Source organism: Cnephaeus nilssonii, assembly GCF_951640355.1.
Source record: "Cnephaeus nilssonii genome assembly, chromosome: 19".
In the NCBI taxonomy this organism is placed as follows: domain Eukaryota; kingdom Metazoa; phylum Chordata; class Mammalia; order Chiroptera; family Vespertilionidae; genus Cnephaeus; species Cnephaeus nilssonii.
In genome coordinates, this window is record NC_137090.1 from 37,774,406 (window position 1) to 37,792,679 (window position 18,274).

General features: G+C 58.8%; 1 protein-coding gene across 1 annotated transcript in view; it reads left to right on the plus strand.

The window, feature by feature from the left end:
• The window catches only part of PITPNM3 (PITPNM family member 3), a 90,284-nt gene that overhangs the window by 55,529 nt on the left and 16,481 nt on the right, over positions 1 to 18,274 (plus strand). Inside the window, exons 5-13 of the mRNA XM_079798971.1 lie at positions 4,882 to 4,958; positions 5,353 to 5,588; positions 8,471 to 8,660; positions 9,757 to 9,879; positions 10,314 to 10,495; positions 13,336 to 13,484; positions 14,680 to 14,850; positions 16,085 to 16,279; positions 16,801 to 16,949. Coding sequence (XP_079655097.1) covers positions 4,882 to 4,958; positions 5,353 to 5,588; positions 8,471 to 8,660; positions 9,757 to 9,879; positions 10,314 to 10,495; positions 13,336 to 13,484; positions 14,680 to 14,850; positions 16,085 to 16,279; positions 16,801 to 16,949 — 1,472 coding nt within the window. The remainder of the gene's footprint in view (positions 1 to 4,881; positions 4,959 to 5,352; positions 5,589 to 8,470; positions 8,661 to 9,756; positions 9,880 to 10,313; positions 10,496 to 13,335; positions 13,485 to 14,679; positions 14,851 to 16,084; positions 16,280 to 16,800; positions 16,950 to 18,274) is intronic.

Genomic DNA, 18,274 nt, shown 5'->3' on the forward strand with positions numbered 1-18,274 from the left:
GACTAATGGAAATGGGGCTGCTGCAGGGGCTGGCAGAATGGAGGGTGAATGGAGTGGTCTGTTTTAGCTAGGGGGCACCCCAGCATCCACCCCTCCCGGGTCCCAGCCGCAGGTGGCAGGAGAGAATGGAGACAGTGGGACTGGGCCAAGCCGGGCGACTGTGCTTAGGGTGCTGGGTGCGTGGGTGACGACCTTGGCTGCTGTCTCAGGAGCAGTAATGGCACATCAGTAGTTAGAAGGGATGATCACTGTTTGTGCCTTTCCAAGGTAGTGATTAAGCAAAAACAGCCTCTATTCCTTAGCTGGCAGGGGGAGCCGTGGTGAGCTGGGTGGGCCACCGGTCCCGGCACCGGGACTGGCAGGGGTGCTGGAAGCAAGCGTGGTGGTAGCTGGCCCGCCTCAAAGCTGTCACAAAATGTTGTCACAAAACAGCTGTCCCCCCTCCCCCCTCCCCCCCCGCAGCCCATATCTGGGCACGCAGGGACCAGCCTGAATAGGAACAAGCAGGCAGACATGAACAGGACGTGGGCCACCACCGGCATGTGGCTCCCACCGCCCAGGACCCCGGCCAGCGGATCTTGTCACCAGAGGCTCTGGGGAAGCCCCTAGATGCGGCGCCACAAGCCCGGGCGGGGCTGTTCCAGAATTCCCAGGGGCTCCCGGTACGGTTTCCCTGGGGGCTTTTAAGAAACGTCTTCCGCGTGGCCGATGTTGCCCTGAACCAAATTTCTCCTGGGGCTCGACAGCCCAGAGCTGCCTCACAGGCTGTGTGCGCCCTGGATCCTCCCTCGTAATGAGTTTTCACCGAAACGCCACCCTGAGCCCTGGCAGCTGCTGCGCCCTGTCTCGGGGCCACGGGCTGAGGGGGAAATAGACAGGTGACCTCACAGCAAGGAGCCTGGCCCCGCTCCCCATGCCCTGGGCAACCACCTCTGCTGAGGGCGAGCGGAGAAGGCTTTCCGGAGGCGGTGACAGCTGAGCAGGGTTCTGAGGACAGGTGAGACTTTGCGGTCTGCAAAGGGAGGCAGGGCTTACCAGGCGGAGGGAGGGCTCAGGGCAAGCAAGGGCAGGCGCAGGGAAGGAGTGATGTCTTGTGGGTGAGTCAGAGCCACTGGCCGCAGTGACGGTGGTGGGATGTCTGGTTCTTGGAAGAGCAGAGAGAGCCCTTGTGGGCGAGGAACAGGCAGGGGGCCCTGGGCGGCCTTCCTGCTTGTCCGCCGAGGCTTCTGCGAAGACGGGGACGGACCTTTCTGGTCCTGATAGTCGACTCTCTAGGGGCCAGAGCCTAGATCTGATGGGCTGGGACCACCTGCCGGCCTCCCATCCCCACCCAGCCAGGAACTGCCTCAGCAGAGTTTGCAGCCGGGATACAGCACTTGTCCCCCGATTTGATGCCCGGAACATCGCGTGGGCCCCAAAGGAGCTGGGCTTCGCAGCAGTGAGCCAGGCCGATCAAGGATGTGGGTGCTCCCCCATCTGTGTAATCAGTGAGGGTGCAGGATGCAGCCCCCACCTCACGGGGTGGGGGGGCACGGTGCCCGCGAGATGGCAGGACCCTCATGTCTTCCCTGCGACTTATTTATAGCCTCGCTGTGGTCCTTTGTGGCAATCACAGTATTTATCCTGTAATCACACTGCACGCAGGCTCCCCGGTGCAAGTAGGCACCCAGCCCAGCGAGGCCCGGAGCCTGCCAAGGCTCAGGGAGGACCTGGGGACAGGCAGGGGAGTGTGGAGGCGGCAATGTCCCTATCAGCCTCTGGCCCATCTTTTTTTATTTTTAATATGCTTTTATTGCTTTTAAAGAGAGAGGAAGGGAGAGGGAGGGGGGAGAGAAAAACATTGATGAGAGAAACATGGATTAGCTGCCTCCTACACACCCCCCTACTGGGGATTGAGCCCAAACCTGGGCATGTGCCCTGACCTGGAATTGAGCCAGCAACCTCTCAGTGCATGGGACAACGCTCAACCAACTGAGCCACACCAGCCAGGGTTGGCCCCATCTTATCAGCTGTCCTAAGCCCCCCAATGCACCCTGGATGATAATAGTAATAATATGATAACAATAATAATCACTTACATGGCATTTACTATGTTCCAGTTCCCATTCTAAGCCCTTTCTGTACATGAACTCATTGATCCTCATCACCATTCTAGGAGGTCACTACTATTATCATCCCCATATTCCAGACGAGAAAACGGAGGTGCAGATAACACAGCTGGTAAGAGCCAAGATTTGAACTCAGGTGTTCCGGCTCCAAAGTCCATGGTTTCCAACGGGTCCTTCCCAGCCCCAGATCAGGGCCCTCCCAGGCTCCACACCCACGGACTCACCTGGCTTCTCCCGGGCCACCTGCCCTTCAGCAGCACCCGAGGCTGCACACACTAAGCCACACTCGGCTTCCCTCCTGGCCTCTTCCTCTCCTGCTGGTGAACTGGTCCCCCATGGCAGACTGGGCTTCCGTCCCCGGGGTGTCGCTTCTGGATTTGTGCTCCTATTTCTTCTGCAGAGTGAGGAGTTCCTTGTCCACCTCCCCCGGAAGCCGTGGATGTCAGATGGATGAGGGAACACTTTGTCAAGCATTGTCCTCTGTTGAGTGTGGGGCACTCTTAGCTGGGGTTCATGTGCCAGCTCGCTCAGTCTTCTCAGTTGTGTGGCCAGGGGCGAGTGACTTAGGTTGTTTGAGCCTCAGTTTTCTCATCTGTAAAATGGGGTAATAACAAGAGGACCAAAACCCAGAGGTTACTTGTGGGGACTAATGAGATGATCCCTGTACAGCACACAGTGCCTGGGACGTACGTCCTCAGTCAAACAGAGCCATCTACTGCTGTCCTTCATTTTGATGCTGTCCCGAGAGCAGGGCTCAGGTGTCCTCTGGCCAGGTCCAGGGCAAGGCATAGGATGTTAGAAATAAGGCAGGAGAGTCGGAGCCCCTGGAAGGAGCCTTAGGAAGTGCTGGGCAGAGCCAGGCCTCAGAACAAGTTTTTCCTCTTCCTCCTCCAAGCCAAAGCCCTCCATCATTTACAAAATGATTTCCTGTCTGTGTGGGCAGCAGCTCCGGACTCATAAAGCAGTTACCCTTAGACCAGGGTTGTGTCTGGGAGGACAGATGATTTCAAAAATGCACTTCCCTGCTGAGCAAAGCTTCTCATGGGGGATTCCTGGCAGATGCACCCTCCCCCGGGGCCAGTGTGGCTGAGGAGATGATGACACAGGCACACGTTGGCCAAGGCTCCCACCCACACCAGCCCACCTGCTGCAGGGTTGCCTGCAAAGCCCCTGGGAAGGACCCTCCTCAAATGTGCTTCCTGGGAGGGTGCAGCAGGCTCTCGGCAGGCGTGGGGGTAAAGTGAGAAGAAGGAAAGGGCCATCCTTGCCTAAAACCGGCTGCTTTAAGAGATGAGCTCCCTGTCATTGAAGGCAAACAAGTGGTCCACAGTCCAGCTGCGAGGCTCAGCCACACAGAGAAGGTAGTATCCATCACAAGGGGAGAGTGGTCAGCTGGATGGAAGGAAGGACTCCTCACTTTCCTGTGATGGCAGCATCATTGTAGGCAGTGAGGGGGCTGCTGGATGTCTTTGAGGTCTCTCTGCACCTGAGAGTCCAAAGCAGTGATATTCAGGCATTAGATCAGGGGTCAGCAAACTTTTTTTAAAATATATTTTATTGATTTTTTTACAGAGAGGAAGAGAGAGGGACAGAGAGTTAGAAACATCGATGAGAGAGAAACATCGATCAGCTGCCTCCTGCACACCCCCTACTGGGGATGTGCCCGCAACCAAGGTACATGCCCTTGACCAGAATCGAACCTGGGACCCTTCAGTCCGCAGGCCGACGTTCTATCCACTGAGCCAAACCGGTTTCGGCAGCAAACTTTCTTTTAAAGGGCCAGACAGTAAATATTTTAGGCTTTGTGGGCTGTAAAGTCTCTGTGGAACATAAGCAGCCACAGATAATACGCAGATGAATGGGCATGGCTGTGTTCCAATAAAACTTTATTTACAAACACCGGCAATGGGCCAGATTTGGCCCATGAGTGTAGTGTCTGTGTTGGAGGCAAGAGAGATCAGGGAGAGCTGGATGCCAAGAAGCACTTCCTGAAGGTGGGGGTGTTGAGCCAGGCAACTGAGGGGAGCAAGGAGAACATTTCTGGCAGCGCTGGCTCCCCCCACAGCTCGAGGGGAAGAGTGGCCGTGAGTGTGGCCCCCAATGCTGGCCTTGTCTCTCTGAGGAGCCATGTTCCCTGCATGGGGGGTTCCCATAATTCAGGCCTCTGACAGCTTCAAACATATTCAGTTTTTTAAAATTCAGCAACTGTGGTCCGTTTAAAAAAATTATATATTTATATATGGTTTTTTAAATTGATTTCAGAGAGGAAGGGAGAGAGAGAAATATCAATGATGAGAGAGAATCATTGATTGGCTGCCTCCTGAATGCCCCACACTGGGAATGGAGCTCACAACCCGGGCATGTGCCCTGACTGGGAATTGAACCATGACCTCCTGGTTCATAGGTCATCGCTCAACCACTGAGCCACGCCGGCCAGGCTGTGGTTGTTTTCAGGAGGATGCTCGGCCCACATTTCCGTCTAATACAGGAAGTTGAAGCCATTGGACGACCCTTACGCTGTTGCTGTCAGTGAAGGAGAGACAGCAGGGTACTGTGGTTCCTGTCTAGGGTGGCCCTGCTGGCCCCTGGGACAGCGCCGTGACGCGGCCTCATCCTGCTGGGCTTCGGCTTTATAGGAGGAGAAAGGGTTTCACGTTGTGTTTGGTTCGGAGGCCAGGGCTGGCCAGGGTGATGCCCTAGCTCCGACGCTATCGCTCCACGGCCCGTGGGCCCACGCCTCCTGCCAGCTGAGCTCTGCTCTGTTCCCCCGCAGGAGAGCTGTACCGGGTGTCCTTGAGAAGGCAGAAGTTCCCGGCCCAAGGAAGCATTGAGATCCACGAAGACAGTGAGGTAGGCGGGGTTTCCGAGGCTGTCTGGGCCCACCTGTGTGCTCAGGACGTTAGGCAGAGCCCGGTGCACAGGCTGCCCGGTTTCCATCTGGCTCATCTGGCTTGCTGTGTGACCCTGGGCAGCATCCCCGCCTGCTCTGGGCTTCTGGCTCTCATACGAACAAGCAGGGCCTCCTGGGATCCTTCCGACCCTCCTGGCAGCCTGTGCCCCTCATCATATGGGGGCTGGAGAAGTCCCCGACTTGGAGCTGAGGCAGGCTGGGCACAGGGCCCGCTTCTCCTGCTGCAGCCCCCCCGCACCCCCCCGAATGTGTGTGTGTGTGATTCATTGTGTTACCCCTCCCCCACCCCGTCCTCCTGCTGCCTCTCTCTGTCCCCACCAATGTCCCTTCCAGGAAGTCTTCTCACAGCGCTCCTGCAAGACGCAAGTCCTCCTGCTCGTGTTGCATGGGGGGAACGTCCTGGACACGGGCTCGGGGGACCCCTCCTGCAAAGCAGCCGACATCCACACTTTCAGCTCCGTGCTGGAGAAGGTCACACGCGCCCACTTCCCTGCGGCCCTGGGGCACATCCTCATCAAGTTTGTCCCCTGTCCTGCCATCTGCTCCGAGGCCATCTCACTGGTCTCCAAGTGAGTCCCTTTCTGCTTGTTGGGACTGGCTGGCGCTGGTTGGTAGTGGTGGTGGGGTTAAGTGGGGGGACTGCCCCCCGCCATGTGGGTGTTGGTGGGCAGGGGCATACCTGCCCAGGCCTCTCTGGGATGCCAGGTCCTGACTGACCATGAGCATCACGTGGGAGGTGGTCAGCAGAGTTCCCAGCAATGAGCACTGTGCACCGTGTCCTCCTCTGCCGGGACCAGGCGGTGCTGGCAGCTCAGATCCACTTCCTGTGCTCACAGGCCCTGGTCTCGTGGGCCCAGGCAAGGAAGTAGAGGCACTGAGAGGTTAAGCAAAGCAACTTCCCCCCCGGGTCACCCAGCGAATGGAGCCAGGAGTCAGCCCCAGGCAGCCTCGCTCCCAGGCCACGTCCTTAGAGCCCAGGAGGGATGTGTGCTCTAACGGAAGTGGCACAGGGCACTGAGGACCCTCAGGAAGAGGGCCAGGGCGGCGCCCGGAGGCGCTGACTTTGGGGTGTGCAGTGAGAGTAGCACAACATGGTTAAGGGCGCGGGCTCTTCGGTCAGCCCGGGTTTGAGTTCCAGCTGTGTGAGCTGGGGGAAGGCATTTAGCTTCTCCCTGCTTGTTTCCTCGTCTGTACAATGGGGATACTCTGGGGCAGGCGTCCTCAAACTACGGCCTGCGGGCCACATGCGGGTGTTTTTGCTGTTTTGTTTTTTTACTTCAAAATAAGATATGTGCAGTGTGCATAGGAATTTGTTCATAGTTTTTTTTTTTTTTTTAAAACTATAGTTCGGCCCTCCAACGGTCTGAGGGAGAGTGAACTGGCCCCCTGTTTAAAAAGTTTGAGGACCCCTGCTCTGGGGAATAACCACCCCCCAGAGTTTTTCTGAGGCGTCTGTGTGCCGGCCTATGCGGAGCACCTGGCGCAGCAGCATGGGGCACTTGGAAAGCACACGGTGGGGGTGTGCTGTGACTCACCACCGTCCTCACAGGGGAGAAAGCGCTCTCCCATTGGTGCACAGGGGGCTGGGGAGGGCAGTGTTTCTGACTGCCAGCAGAGAACCCGGATGGTGGGGATAAGGCAGCAAGCTTACCAGGCCTGGCTCCTCATCCAAACCTGCCCCGTCCCTGGGGTGGGGGTGGGGGAATTAACAGGGAGACCAGGGGCCCCCCAGGACCCGGGGACCTGTGGGAGGTCCTGCCCACCGCCCCAGGACCGGAGGGCTCTGCTTCCCCGGTCCCTGCCCTGTAGGAACACAGCTAACGCGGGCACAGAGGCCTGGCGCCTGCAGAGCACAGGTCTGATAGAGCACGCGGCACACTGGGGCCGGCAGCCGAGAACTTGGAGCAGTTAGGGATGAAAGGGAGGCCGGGCACCTCTCTCCTGCCCTCGCTCCCTTTCATGTCAACTCTGCCAGAACCCGAGGCCTCACAGAGAGGAGCCCTTCGCCATGTGGGGCTCGGGCTGGGGAGGGTGGGCAGGGCGTCCCAGCCCCTCCCTCAGGTGTGGCCCAGACAGGGCTCAGCAGTGCTGGGAGGGGAGGAGGCTGTGCCCAGCGTCCTGAGGGGAGCACCTGTGCAGGGCGTGCAGGCCTCACTCCTCTGGTCTCTGAGAGAAAGGGAAGTTGGTGCCTGCAGCGGGGGCAGAGACCTGTCTGATTGATTGATCTGTGCTCCAGGACAGGGCAGGGCCGATCTCAATCAGAGTGGGAAGGAAGGAAGGAAGGAAGGCGATGGGGTCCATAGTTCCCCAGCCTGGCTAAGGGCCCCAATCCCCGTGTGATTCTTGTGAAACCACAGGGCGGGAGACCTCACCCCTAGGGAGGGCCCTGGAATCTGCTTCTTCCACAGATTAATCGGCCGCGTCTGCTCTGTGGCAGGATTGGGGAGCTGGGTTGACGTGGCTCCGTTCCCTTCACACTCCAGCAGCTGGAGTTAATTGGGCTCATTCATAATCAGTCTCAGGATTCCCCCAAACCCCGCGCCCCCAGGACATCTGACCCCCAGAGCTGGGTGACCCAGCCCAGGCCTGATGGCCAGTAAGATGGATGGCCTGGCCACTGGAGGGGCCAGCGAGGGGATGGCGGGAGGGAGTGTCCGTCTCCCCCAGGCAGCGCCTTGCCAGGCCATCCATCAGCCCTAATCACTGCTGGGAGAGAGCTCTTTCTCAGCTAATTAAAATCTCTCCGGCTGCCATCGAGGCCTGTTTCCTCTCATTTGTGTTCTTTGGAGATGAGGGATGGTTGTTAGGCTGGACTGGCACACCCTGAGGTCTCTGTCACCTGCCCAGGGTCCCTGAGCCCTGTCACCTGTCCCCGGTTTCAACCTCAGGCAGCCTGAGCTTAGGCCATGAGGGAAGGGCAGGGGCTGGGTAGCCGTTGGGTAATTCCTCCCTGTGTGGCCCCTCCTGGCCAGCTGGGCTCATTGCCCCAGGGGACAGAGGCAGGACAGGTGGGGCGGGGTTGGGGAAGAGATAGGCAGCTGGACCATGGACACACTATCGAGCATAGAGCTAGGTGCCCACCCCAAGCTGCAACATGCCTGGCAACCCTCTCTCTTCCTTTCGACTTTCCCTAAAGCCTTCCAGGAGACCTAGTTCAAACCCCACCTGCTCTAGGAAGCCTGCCAGGATGATAGTCCCCGCCCACATCCACACAGTGGCTTCTTTCCTGATGGGGGTTCCTTGGTGCCATGCAGAACAGGGCAGGAGAGAGAGATGCTGTCGCAGGAGACTCCAGGGCCCACATCACAGGCTGGCACGGGGTGGGCACAGGGGAGCCTGGAGTGGAGGGCCCCGTTCCTGGTCAGCACGTGCTCTCTCCTGCCCAGTCCGAAGCCCCTAACCCGCCCCCTGCCTGACCCCGGCTGGGCTTACCTTGGCCCCCTGTCCGCAGCCTGAATCCCTGCAGCCACGATGAGGGCTGTCTCAGCAACAGCCAGGACCACGTCCCTCTGGCCGTGCTGCCCCTGTTGGCCATCTCCTCCCCACAGTACCAGGATGCGGTTGCCACCGTCATCGAGCAAGCCAACCAGGTCTACGCAGAGTTCCTCAAGTCCCCGGATGGCATCGGCTTCAGTGGGCAGGTAGGACAGCTGCGCCCACCTCCCTGCCTTGGCCCCACGCGGAAAGAGGCTCGAATCTGCCCAAAGGATCTAGACCAGGCTGCTCAGGAGCCATGGTGTCTGAGACCCAAGAAGGCTTTTAAGATCTTTGGGTTTGACCCCATTTTACAGATAGGAAGAGTGAGGCCAACATCTGAGTTCTGATTGTGAGCCCATGCTGACCACTGGCCCATGCCTGATCCCTAGCCTCAGGCTGACCCTGGCCCCAGTCTGACCCCACACCCTAACCTGGTCCTGTCGTCAGCTGACCCTGGCTCCAGTCTGACCTTTGGCTCCAGTCTGGTCCTGTTCTCAGCTGACCCTGACCCCAGTCTGACCCCTCACCCTAGTCTGGTTCTGTCCTCAGCTGACCCTGGCCCCAGTCTGACCCCGCACCCCAGCCTGGTTCTGTCCTCAGCTGACCCTGGCCCCAGTCTGACCTCTCACCCTAGTCTGGTCCTGTCCTCAGCTGACCCTGACCCCAGTCTGACCCCTCACCTTAGCCTGATCCTGTCCTCAGCTGACCCTGACCCCAGTCTGACCCCTCACCCTAGCCTGGTCCTGTCCTCAGCTGACCCTGGTCCCAGTCTGACCTCTCACCCTGGTCTGGTCCTGTCCTCAGCTGACCCTGGCCCCAGTCTGACCTCTCACCCTGGTCTGGTCCTGTCCTCAGCTGACCCTGGTCCCAGTCTGACCCCGCACCCTGGTCTGGTCCTGTCCTCAGCTGACCCTGGCCCCAGTCTGACCTCTCACCCTGGTCTGGTCCTGTCCTCAGCTGACCCTGGCCCCAGTCTGACCTCTCACCCTGGTCTGGTCCTGTCCTCAGCTGACCCTGGCCCCAGTCTGACCTCTCACCCTGGTCTGGTCCTGTCCTCAGCTGACCCTGGCCCCAGTCTGACCCCGCACCCTGGTCTGGTCCTGTCCTCAGCTGACCCTGGCCCCAGAATGAGCACCCCTTCCCTAATGCAGCTCTCTCAGGCCTCCTGGGACAGGCTCCTTGTTATCCAGGTGCTCTGGATGCGTGGGGGTGAAGGGTCAGCAGTGGCCAGGCCTGTAGTCCCAGCTGTGCCTCCTGCAGGTGTGTCTCATCGGGGACTGTGTGGGGGGCCTCCTGGCCTTTGATGCCATCTGCTACAGTGCGGGGCCCTCGGGCGACAGCCCTGGCAGCAGCAGCCGGAAGGGGAGCGTCAGCAGCACCCAGGTGCGGGCCGGAGGGGGGGAATGGTGGAGGGGTCTGTCCTGGGGAGCAGGGGCCTCTCTGAGGGCAGTACTGATAACCCTTGACACATGCACCGTGAAATCCAGGTCACGAAGTATATATTGTATCGCAATCTTACAGGAGTAGCAAGAGATTACTATCACAGGGGAGGGAACGGAGGCCCAGGGGGGCTAATTTGGGGTCGGGCCCCCAGGTAAGCTGCCCCGAGTCCCACTAAATCGCCAATCCCTCTGGGGGCAGGAGACAGCCCTGTGACTAGACTCCCACCACTACCGTATGGTGGCTTTCACGCTTCTTTTGGAAGACGCACTGCCTCTCACGTCTAGGAGAAAGGTGTTCCTTGTGCCTGGGGAGGAGGCAGGGCCCCCAACCCCCCGTGACTGCAGTGCCCTCCTGCCCTCTCCTTGGTCCCACAGGACAACCCCGGGGTGGAGGAGGAGTGCAGTCTGGCCAGCAGCAAGCGGCTCAGCAAAAGCAGCATTGACATCTCCAGCGTGTTGGAGGATGAGGAGCCCAAGAGGCCGTTGCCACGGAAACAGAGCGATTCCTCCACCTATGACTGCGAGGCCATCACCCAGCATCATGCCTTCCTATCAAGGTAACCGTTCCCTGTGTCCCATCTTCCTTCCGGCAAAGCATCCAGAGCAGAGAGCACCTTGGCTTAGCATCCTAGGGGTGGCTTAGGACCAGTCACATGTCCCAGGTCTTTCCTGGGGGGCCCGGAGACAAGCCTGAGCCCAAGGCTGCTCCCCATGGGCCCTGGGCTGAGACCTGGGCCCTGGACTCTGTCTCCGCTCCACCACCCCAACTTTCAGAGGGAGGGGACAGCCAGCCTCACATCCCCGAGCCTCAGGTTCATCTTCTGCAACATGGCACATGCTGCCCAGCCTCCTTTCCTGGCGGTTTTAAGAACCTGGTGAAAGAACAGTTATATTGTGTGTTTTGTGAGCAACTCCAGGCGTGTGTTCTGACTGTTTCTCAGACGAGGCAGTGCAGGCGAAGTCAGTCAGGAAGGTTCCTGGGACCACACAGCCTGGGACGAGAGCTGGGCTCTGCCCGGGTTCCCCAGCCCCCAGGACACAGCACACTTTCCTCGTCGGTGCCAGGGCCTCCATGGAGCCGCCCGCCCTTGAACCTTTTAGAAGGGTCATGGTCATCGACACCGGCTAACTGAACTGTCTGCACGTTACTCAGGAGACACGTGGGTATTGAGCATAGACCCACCTCGGAAGGAACACCTCTTCCCTTTCTCCTCAGTTCTCTCCTCCGTCGCTCCCTCCTCCTTTCTTACCCCAGTGACAAGTAGCAGGAGGCCAGCTCAGCATTTGGGAAACAGATCACCTCAGCACCCAGAGGGAGCCACGGCTAATGCTTTGGTGTTATTTTCTTTCAGTATTTATATATTTTACATGCCTTGCAATTGGCTTTACTTTAAAAAACACACACACACCTACCCTTATAGTGCAGTGGTCGGCAAACTCATTAGTCAACAGAGCCAAATATCAACAGTACAACGATTGAAATTTCTTTTGAGAGCCAAATTTTTTAAACTTAAACTTCTTCTAATGCCACTTCTTCAAAAGAGACTCACGCAGGCAGTGGTATTTTGTGGAAGAGCCACACTCAAGGGGCCAAAGAGCCGCATGTGGCTCGCGAGCCGCAGTTTGTCGACCACGGTTATAGTGTGATCTTTCCCCCATATAATTAAAAATACTTGGTAGAGCCCTACCTGGTTTGGCTCAGTGGATAGAGCATCGGCCTGCGGATTGAAGGGTCCTGGGTTCGATTCCAGTCAATAGCACATGCCCAGATTGCGGGCTCGATCCCCATTGGGGGCGTTCAGGAGGCAGCCGATCAGTGAGTCTCTCTCATCATTGATGTAGCTCTCTCTCTCCCTTTCTCTCTGAAATCAATAAAAATATTTAAAAAAATAATACTTGGTAGATAGTCTTAACAATATTTTATTGAGTAAACGGACACATTTACTTAATCCCAGTCATTGGACGCTTTGGCTTGTTCCAATTCTTCAACATTATAAATAGCGCCCTGGTGACGACCTTCGTGCATCAACATTCATGTGCATATTAGGGCTTTTTTGTTTGCATGGATTCCTGAAGGAGGGATTATTAGGACAGAGGCTCTGCATAGTTAAATCTCTGGCTATTTAAAGCCCCTCTGACAGACGATTCTTTAAAAGAAAAGCAGTTATGTTTCAAGTTCGGGCTGCGAGGTAAAAATCTCCACATTTCTGGCTCATCCTTGAAAAATCCTTTAAGAAAACCCCACATTTGGGGAGTGACAAGAAGCTGGAGGCTTTCCGTAGCTGGTCCGACGCAGCCCGCTTTTCCCTCTGGTGCAGGGACAGATGGCTGTTTCTTTGGCAATTAAGTAGTTGGCGTGTGGTTAGGGACCACGCTGTACATGAAATACGTCTTGTTAAACTCCAGTCATCGTCCTCACGGGGAGATGCTCACACCACCAGAGGCAAAGGCGTGTGGCAGGCAGGACCCTTGCCCACACGCTGTTCCAACTGTGATTCCTAAAATTCCCCCTCTCTTCCAACTGGAGTATGTCCGACGAATCTGCGTTCTATCGATTGATTCGTCCATCACATAATCCCACGGGATTGTCTTCAACTCAAGGCTGCCAGCTGGAAGGTCAGGGAGGGCCCCCGTGTTCCTGCCCTTCTGGGGCAGCCTGCTCTGGGCCTGTGGCTAAACATCAACTCGTACTCTTTGGGGGCAACGGGGTGCCTGGGATGCGAGTGATTGGAATTCTGTGTCTTGCCGTTTTCTCTTTAAGCTCTGCTTCATCGGCAGGCTGGCGGGGAGGGAGGACCGAGCTGTGTGCATCTGTGTCTGCGGGTTGCCTGGAACATGAGTTACAAACGAGAGCCCTAATCTGGCAGGACCGACACCGCCCAGCTGGTCTGCGTAGTGGCCAGCTGGGCTTCTCTGGGAGCGGGGGCAGGGACTCGCTGTGTGGCCATCACAGAACCGGCACGAGGGGCAGGCCTGCCAGCGCGTGGGAGGCTTAGTGGTCTCAGGTTCTCGGCCAGTTGCAGTGGGTCAGGTTTCATTGGCCATGCGGATTTGCTGAGGTGTCATCTGCGGCTGCTTGCATGCTACACGGTGGAGTTAAGTCGATGTGATGGAGACCATATGGCCCTCAAAGTCTAAAATATTTACCATCTGGCCCTTGACGGAAAAAGTGGGCCGATGACCCCGGCCTTAGCCAAATGTTGGCCAGGCCTCGGTGGCCAATGCTGAGAGGTGGCCAGCTTGTGCTGATGGCGTCCAGCGAGTGGACTCTGGTCTGGGCCCTGCCCCAGAGATGGAGGGCGGGGCTCTCCGTACCCAGACTTCAAGCTGCCCAAGTGAATGCTTCACTTCCATGGCCCTTCCCTAACCCGCCGCCTCTGTCTCCCCCGCTCCCCAGCATCCACTCGAGCATGCTGAAGGATGAGGCCGAGCCCCCTGCGGTCAGCCTGGGCCGCTTGGACTTTGACGTGTCTGACTTCTTCCTCTTCGGCTCGCCCCTCGGCCTGGTCCTGGCCATGCGGAGGACGGTGCTGCCCGCGCTGGATGGTGGGTGTGGCACAGCCTGGGGTTGAGATGCCTTTGTGTCACTAGCCCACTGTGTCAGGGCCTCAAACTGGGGGCAGGGGGAGGGTGGGTCACAGAGTTGGGGTAGGTGGACAGAGAAGAGAAGAAGGAGGGGGAGGGGAGAGGAGGAAGAATGGGGTGGTTTCCCAGATGGAGCAAAGGTGAGGTAGCCTCTGGTGGATTTCACTGTCCTTGTCACATGCCCTGGGCTGACCTGTGGGCCTGTTGTTCAGTTGTCATGCTCTATGGGAAGAGAAGCCCTCACTGTTTGCCCTGTTGCACCTACCCTCTCCTTCCCCAGTGCCCGGGCAGGCCCACTGCAGCCAGGCCCGCCTCGGTGCCTTTGCTCACGCAGTGCCCACGGCCTTGAATGCCGTCCTCGTTCCTCTGAAATACACATGCAGGTGGTTAGGCCTTGATTCTGAGGATGCAAGAGGCTGGAGGCACCTTGGAGATGAACCCACCAGGGCTTCTCAAACTTCTTTTGTCTCAAAGCTCTCTGACGCCCTACAATACAGAACAGAGAAACAGGGAGGGGCTCTGCATGAAGTGGGGAGAGAGAGGGGAACCCCTTGGCTGCCCTGATGTCACTAAGGAACCCTAAGGCTCCCTGGATGTGGTCAGTCCAGTCCCCTGACCTAAGAGCGACAGGGAGACGCACGGAGGAGAAGGAGGCCTCAGTGGAGACACCTGCTGGTCTGTGAGAGAAGTGTACTGTGGCTCTGGCAAACCAAGGACTACCACCAGGCTAGGAGTTGAGTGGGGCTGGAGGAAGGGGCAGTTGATCCTGAGGAAAAGAGCCTGGGTCGGCTTCATAGGTCAGGTAGCCGCTAAGTGAAAGCTGGAAGAACTGAAAGGGGGTTGGCCAGCGGAGACAGAGGGAGAAGGGCCTGCTGGGAGGAGGGCAGCTGGAGCCAAGGCACAGAGAAAGCAGGCCTGCTGGGGGAGTTTCCGATGGCCATCGTGGCACAGTCTGGGTGCCTACAGCAGGGCTCCCAGGTGGGGCCGATGGGCAAGGCCTTGATGCCAAACTGAACGTGTGGCTTTGAGGCTGGTGGTAGCAGGGAGCCATGCACTTCGTGAGCAGAGGAGCAGGCTACGCAAAGCTGCGCTCAGGGAAGCCTTCTAGGGCCGAGTGAGCAGGGACCAGCAAGGGGCTCCCCTGTGTTGCTCCCAGGACTCCAGGTGCGTCCAGCCTGCAGCCAGGTCTACAGCTTCTTCCACTGCGCAGACCCCTCCGCCTCACGGCTTGAGCCGCTGCTGGAGCCCAAGTTCCACCTGGTGCCGCCCGTCAGCGTGCCCCGCTACCAGAGGTTCCCGCTGGGCGATGGACAGTCCCTCCTCCTCGGTAGGCTCCTGGGGGGTGAGAGCGTGTGCTGAGCCGGAGGCTGGGCCCCGCCAGGCGCCCTCCAGGGTCCCCGTCTCTGGTCCCGCCTCTCCAAGCTGTCAGCTGATGGAGTGACTAGACGCGGCTGAGCAGGGGCTGTGTGCTCTGGGGGCACAGGACAGGCAAACAGCTGACCCACCTGCTCTCCAAGCAGCCCACCTGTGTGAGCGCCTGCTCAGTAGGAGGCAGCTTGGGGCTCAGAGACCCAAGCTCTGCTCCCTGACAAGCTTGCTGGCTAAGCTCCTGGGCCGGGGCCAGCATAATGCTCGCGCTGTCAGACCTCATTGGAGGTCCCGGGGTCCAGCTGAGTGCTGTTGCCCAGTGCCCAGCCTGCACTCGGAGGTGCAGAGCAGGAGATATCTCATCCCAGCAGGCTTCACGCACAGGGGGCTTTTGACCAAGGCTTTTGGATCGCTGGAGAAGAGCTGGGGGGTGGGTGTTGGGGGATCTTCTAGGTCGAGCAGAAACAAGGGCAGGTGGGTTTGGGGGAGGCCAGTGAGGCCAAGGGGAGGCCTGTAATGGACAGTCAGGGGCTTGGAGATGCGGGCCTTGGCTCCACCCCCCGGAGCCTGTCCAGAGGTGTGGCCAGATTGTGGGGGGAGGGCTGTGTCTGTGGCTCATTCAGGATGCAAACCACCCCCCAACCCGTTTCGATGAAAACTCAATTTCCAAAGCCCCGCTTCGTCAGGAGCTTCCACCGACAGAAGAGGCTCTAAACCCCCCTCCCCCACCCTCCAATGCGTCCCTCTTCGGTCAGGGCATGCCCACGCCCCCAGAGAGCCCCCCAGCTCCAGGCTGCAGTGCCCATGCACTTGTGGGCTCAGCCACAGTCCCCTGTAGCTCAGGGCAGAGGTTTGAACAAGAGCACATGATTATGGGTCACCCGTGACCTCAGCTGGTGTTTGAGGGTCCTCTCCCAGGGGCGCCCTCGGCAGCTCTATTAGGGGAGGAGTGATGGTTGGGACCCTGACTTGTGCCCACAACTTAGAGGGCATGAAACCCAACTATGTATTATGGGGAAGGCGTCCCAGCCAGGTTCCGGGGGGTGAGAGGTGCAGGTTGCCTGTCTGGGGTGAGAGAGCAGGGCCGGGGGTGGTCACTGCTGACCGCCTGCCTCCCACGCGCGTGGGGCCGGCACAGCATGGGGCTCTGTTTGAGACGCTCCTCGGCCCTGACTGTGAGGTTCTCCCTCCAGCGGATGCCCTGCACACCCACAGCTCCCTCTTCCTGGAGGGCAGCTCCCAGGGAAGCCCGCCGATGGTGGACGCCCCCGCCTCGCCCCCTCAGGCCCCGAGGTCCCAGCGCCCGGGGCGGAGGATGAGCCAGGGCAGCTCGCACAGCGGGAGCTCCGAGTCCTCAGACAGCCTGGCACCCGTCGGCGCCTCCTGCAGTGAGTGAGCGTCATCTGGGGGGTCTCCCTGGGTTCAAGGGAGAGGGACCTACCTCTGGGTGGCTGCTGGTCCACCGCCAGAGCTGCCGAGGCCCGGGAGGAGGGGTAACTGAAATCACACTGAACTCTGACCTCAGAGAGAACTTTGACCCTGACTGTGGAATGAGCCAGGATCCCTCCTGGCACAAACTGAGCTCTGACCTCGGCCAGAGCCCTGATCCCAACATTCTGTTTCCCCATTGGGAACCCTGCTGACCGGCAGCCCAGCGGGTGGGACCGTGGACGCCTCCGCGGGTCCCCACTCCTGGGGACCAGCCTGCGGCACGTGTCCTAGAGGAGGGGAGGGTGGGAGGTGGGGAGAGAAGCCATGTCCCAGAGCTCATTGTGAGCTGGCTGCCGGCCTCACACATGTGCCCCGAGTGGGACGTCCACTACTGCGCCTGTGCATGGGGTCCCACACTGCCCCCAGGGTCAAGGCCCAGGCAGTCTGCTCTGTCCTCACCTCCCTCTCGGCCCCTCAGTCACGGCCAAGTGGTGGGGTGCCAAGCGCATCGACTACGCCCTGTACTGCCCTGAGGTCCTCACCGCCTTCCCCACTGTGGCGCTGCCCCACCTCTTCCACGCCAGCTACTGGGAGTCCACGGACGTGGTGGCCTTCATCCTGAGACAGGTACGCCGCCCCTCAGGGCCGCCGCAGGGTCCTGCCCTTCGGTGTCTGGAGAAGAGCTGGCCCTGCAGCACTCAGCCAGGTGGGGGGGCGACAGCCAGACCATGGGCTTCTTAAGGAGCACTGGCTCCTGGCTGATGGCCTGGTACTTTCTAGAAAGTTCAGTAGAAACTACATGGGAGAATGGACCCACGTTTCGACTTGGAGAGCGGAGTACTAAAGGCCTGCTCTCGGCGGGTCTCAGTGTCCTGGTCTGTCGGTGGCTCAGAGGCCAGAGGGTGGGGAGAGCCTGGGGGAGGAGGTGGGAGGTAGGGGGCGGGCCCCGGTCACACACAGCCTAGATGGCCAAGGTCAGGAGTTTGATGCTATGCAGGGTCCAATCAGGAGCCATTGCAGAGTTTTGAACAAGGGGGAGATTTCAACTGACTTGTGTTTTTAGGAGGAAGGCTGCCGTTTGTGGGGAGAGAGCATGAGCCCCTTCATGAGGCAAACACAGGAGCCCAACTTCACAAGGGCAGCTTGGGCTGAGGTGCTGGTGGTGGAGGCGCTGAGGGTTTGAGCTGGGGTGACAGGCCCCGCTGAGGTCGGAGCTGTAAGGGAGAGGGGAGCCTACGGGTCCTGTTCCACGTGAACATTCACAGGAGTGCCATTCCTTACGGTTGGGGAGGAGCTGGGCCGGGGCGGGGAAACTGAGTCTTGTCTCTGGGCCTGGGAGGGTGAGATGCCTGTCAGATGTGGAGAAGGAAGGGGAGTAGAGAGTCTGGAGCTTGGGAAGATGTCAGGCTTAGAGATAAAAATGTGGATGATCAGAGCCGGGATGGCATTTAAAGCCAATGACAGGGTGACAGGTTCAATGCTCTGACTTTGACACCAATTCCAAAGTGTGGCTTCTTCCCTGCACCAAGCAATTCTCCAACACCAGCCGGGTGCCTCACAATTTAACTCAGTTCTGACACTGCCTACCTGGAAATAGCTCAGATCCCACAGGGTAACGGTTCAGTCCCACAAGACTGACACCCCACCCCCCCGCCCCCCTGCCCCACACTCAGACGCCAATCACAAGTCCAGGCTGCCACCTGGGCTTCTGAGGGACTGATCAGAGGTCCCCATTTCCCTTCCTTGGGTCTGATGACTGTAATTTGCTAGAGTGGCTCACAGAACTCAGAGACATTTTCCTTACTAGATCAGCATTTTATTATAAAAGGATATAACTCAGGGGCAGGCAGATGGAAGAGACGCCTAGGGCAAGGTGTGGGGAAGTGGCGGGAGCTTCCCTGCCTCCCCCGGGATGCTGCTCTGCCCAAACCTCCACGTGCTCACCGAGCCAG